This window comes from Alexandromys fortis, unplaced genomic scaffold, assembly GCF_014885135.2.
Source record: "Alexandromys fortis isolate MF-2015 unplaced genomic scaffold, M_Fortis_MF-2015_v1.1 scaffold_470, whole genome shotgun sequence".
In the NCBI taxonomy this organism is placed as follows: domain Eukaryota; kingdom Metazoa; phylum Chordata; class Mammalia; order Rodentia; family Cricetidae; genus Alexandromys; species Alexandromys fortis.
Genome location: NW_026068412.1, coordinates 114,090 through 118,199, shown reverse-complemented (window position 1 = coordinate 118,199; position 4,110 = coordinate 114,090). Strand labels below are relative to the sequence as shown.

At 46.3% G+C, this 4,110-nt stretch overlaps 1 protein-coding gene across 1 annotated transcript in view; it reads right to left on the bottom strand.

Annotated features, from left to right (window-relative positions):
• LOC126495630 (disks large homolog 5-like) overlaps positions 1-3,049 on the bottom strand; it is a 10,998-nt gene extending 7,949 nt beyond the window's left edge. The window contains exons 1-3 of the mRNA XM_050133230.1: positions 2,944-3,049; positions 1,733-1,892; positions 414-563 (exon numbers count right to left, since the gene is read on the bottom strand). Coding sequence (XP_049989187.1) covers positions 414-563; positions 1,733-1,892; positions 2,944-3,049 — 416 coding nt within the window. The remainder of the gene's footprint in view (positions 1-413; positions 564-1,732; positions 1,893-2,943) is intronic.
• Between the last annotated feature and the right edge of the window lie 1,061 nt (positions 3,050-4,110).

The following is a 4,110-nucleotide window of genomic DNA, read 5'->3' as shown; positions in this document are numbered from 1 at the left end:
CAGCTGGCCTAATTGTCTATGGTAATGGGGAAACATCAGCATGTAGTGGGCAAACACCCTCAAAGGGAAGACAAGTTACCCAAGGTGAGCATATTCTATCTACAGGTTCCTCAGCCCCCAGACCTGTAAAGAATGGGCCTAAACTCCAGAAGTTCAATGCTGCCTGTCATTCCCCTGAGAGTGTAAATACCTTTTCTATCTACAGGCTCTTCAGGCCTTAGTACAATAGTGGCAAGGGCTAACAGTCTCTTTCACACTTAGCAAAACTGAGTCCAAAAGACACAAGTTCAAGATCTGTTTGCTAAGAAGCAAAAAGTCTAGAACCAGAGTTGTGGACACTCCTTCCACAGAAAAAGGAATTCAGAGATGGCCATTTCACCAGGTTTGTGAACCATGTCCAGATGGACACTTACCGATAGAAGACTGTTTCCTTCCTCAGCTCCATGAAATTATCGCAGGTCTCAGTGTTCTCTTTCTCGAAATTGTTTAGCTCCATCATGATCTGTTTGTGATCCAACTTTACCTTCTCAAACAAAGCATTTGGCTTTTGGTTCTTGTAGGGACTAGAAAACGGGAGAAAAGATCCCATGTATATAGACTTCAAGGATCACAGGAACTCAAGTCATATCCTGATCTACCATATGCCAGTGGATGCAAGATTTTCTTTCCTATCTACTGGGACATCCTAATAGTTTTACACTTGTTATTCTGTCCTCCAGGAAAGCAGAAGTTACATGTGAGATGGGGAGTGCCCTGGCTGCATAACCTCACTCAATAGGACTAGAAAATCAGTCTAGTTCTCTGTGCTGCCTGGAGTCTCTGTCACATGTCTCCATACACCAGACACTGCGATGACATTTCTCCTGTTTCAGAACACTGATTCTGGGTCCTGGTTGACAATCACTGAATAGTTAGAGCACATCGTTCTGGTTTGAGTCCAAAGAGCAGGGTTTTGAAATAAACTCCCATAAGGATATCTAGGTGCCACCAACGTGAGCATGTAGGACACAAGCAGTCTTGCTTCAAGTGGGGCTCCCAGGGCTCAGCAGTGGCATCTTCTGGACAGTGGGAGAAGGACATCATGAGAAACCACCACAGATCACTGGCTCCCAGAGTTTAGGAACTCACAAACCTCCAAATGTGTGTGTGCACACGTGTTTACATGAGAGAGCAAGAGAAAGAGAAATGGAGAGCTATAGAAATGCATAGAGTGAGAGCATCACCCATTGGATGCTAAAGATATGCACAGAGCTCTATGGTCTAAGAGTACAATAGACAAAACTAGAGAGAAGCTGTGATGAGCCCCAGCACTTCCAGTTAGACTCTGAGATGTCCCAAGTCACACCAGGCCCCTCCAGCTGCTATCAGGGGCTTTTGGCACACAACCACATCCAGGAAAGTAGAGACTAACCACAAACTAAGAGTAGATAGTAGTAGCTCATGCAAGCAGCCTTTGCAAGTCATGCCCTATACAAACACATGCTGGGAACTACACAGTACTGGCCTAAATGCCTGAGTTGTGTGACTGGAAGCACAGCCCCTGCTTTTCATTTGGAGAGAGCAGAAAAGTTAGAAGCCACATCTCATTCCCCCCTCACATTTCATGTCTGTCTCTACCCTGAGAAGAATTTGGGAATGAGGTTTGGCAGAGCCTCCTACAAACAGAGAGTTCAAAGGCAGAAGGTGAGGTTGACATTGCCTACAGCCCCATGAAGTCTGAAACAATGGATACCAATTGCCCACGGTGCCTTCTGTGAGGATCATCAGCTGGTCTTTCAGGTCATTTCTTTCACTGGTCATCAGTTGCAGCTCTGTGGTCAGCCTCTCCTCTTCCATCTTTACCTGCTTCTTCCTTAGGAGCATTGGATGGGATGCTGGCTCCTTAGAGGATTCTGAGTGTAGGTAGAAAACAGGTGAAATTGCATAGCAAAAAGGCACAGGAAATTGACAGAGTCCCACATAGAAAATTATATTGGAACCCAGTGACAAAGAAAATATACTAGGCCAGGTTGACATGCCCCCTTTGTGCATCTGAAATCTCCCATCACTCTAGAGATGAGGCTATGTAAGCAGCCAGGGTTTTCCTCGGCCTCCCTATAATTCTTCAGGAGACTACAGAGACCACCTCTTCAGGAATATTCACAGAAGAATAGAACGCAGCATGGTCCCGAGCCCCGAAGCCTGCTGTGATTTAGAAGCCAGGACAAAAATGGCACAGGGCACAGGTAATCAGGTGTTAGGAAGAGGCCAGGCCTCATTGCTGGTTACTCATGGCCCATGACTGTGGATTGGAAAGTCAGGCAGGGCTCCCTCATGGTCAAGAGACTCACCCAGTCACCCATTGACAGCCCAGATCTTTGAAGTTTACACTCAGTAGCCATTCTCTTCCCTGGTCCCATAACTCTGACAGAAGTTTGGTCACCCTTTGATCTAACTGTCATCCTCCACTGCTGATTCAGAACCCTAAGGGGGTCACTGTCAGGGAAAGGAGGTTAGAGGAATTCTGCTGAGCAGAATGCTGAACACTCTGAGGATGAAAGGTCTTGGCCAGGAGCACATTTGTCTCCATGGGAACAGTGTTAGACAGCCAGTGAACCTAAAGGCAACTACTACAGGTGTAGTGTAGTGATGTCTGACCAAAGATGGGGACACATTAGTCCCTCCCTGCCTCCTGCTGGTCTCTTTCTACTCCAACATTACACCCCAAACCACAGCAAAGGTAAGAACTAAGTGGTGGTCCCAGGACAACAGCCTTGGCCTTCTCCGTCTCTGGCTTAGGAGATGGACAAACTAATGTCTGGGAATCCTTGACTTTCAGGAAGTATTATAAGCACGGATGTCCATTTTCTCCTCTGAGGCTCCAGCTACTCTGCCCGATTACTTGAAATTCCACCTCAAGTGCACCTCCTTCGGCAATCTGACCTTCTCCTGCCCATTACTCACTTGGCCTTTTCCAGAAGTGAACAGCAGCTTTCTTCTGCCTCTCTCTGGTCTCTGGACCTTCTCCATTTTGTCTCCCAAATATGCGATACCTCAGTCTTGAGAACATGACTGATGCTCTACCCTCTAGGGACTGAGGAACGTCCTAATGGCAGTTGGTGTTGCTACAACAAGGTGACATCACGGGATTCCTAGAGATCTCCAGGATACAATAGAATGTCCAGAGATGGGACCGCTGATGTCATGGCTAACAGCATTTGCCACCCTGCTAACTAGCTTTCCTGAACTGACCAGAAGCCCAGCTTACCATTCCAGAAGCTTCTTCGAGGAAGCCAATCAGCACCCCCTCTTCCAAACCCAGTGTCCCCCTTAGCTTGATTAGAAGACCCATGCCATTTCTCATGTTGAGAACTAAGCTAACATTTCAAAAGATTGCTTAGGTATGTCTCATTCCTTCTTAAAACCCTCTTTTCGTCAATATGAGGAATTAAATATTCCCAAGAAAGTACTTTAAAATAAACATAAATGATGAAAGGTCTCCTTCTCAATTCAGTGTTAGAAAGCACATTAAGGCAGAATCTGTAGGCTGGTTACAGTGTGAGCCTTGAGAGAAGGGTGCAGTCATGGAAGCCACATGCTTAACTTTAGGAAATTGCCCTTGGATTACTAAGCACATAGAGAAAGAACCCACCAGGGTGTTGGCAACAGTGTGATGATCAACTGGCAGAGGAATCTAACATAGTGGGTTCAGTAGGAGAAAAAGCCCACAGGCTGAGTGTTGTGCTCTCCACTCTGCTCCAAAGAGAAAAATGCAGGACAGTTGCTGGCCTTGGTGAGTTACAGTGAAATTCTGGATAGCAGGAAAATAAAGTAATCAGATCTGGACAAACCTCAGTTGGCAGAGTGGCTGACTAGCATGTAGCAAGTCCTGGGTTCAGTGACCGCTGCTGTCCTCACTGGACTCGGTGGCCTCACTTGTAATTTTAGTACCTGTGAAGTAGAAGCAGGACGACCTAAGCTCAAGTTGAACCTGAAAAGCCAGTGTGAGGACAGCATGGGAGACATGAGACCCTGTCTCTACAAATAAAACACTAACCTACCCTACCTCCAAGACCTCACCTAACAATCCTTTCTTTCTGTAATGGTATTTCAGATGGACTTTATGTAACC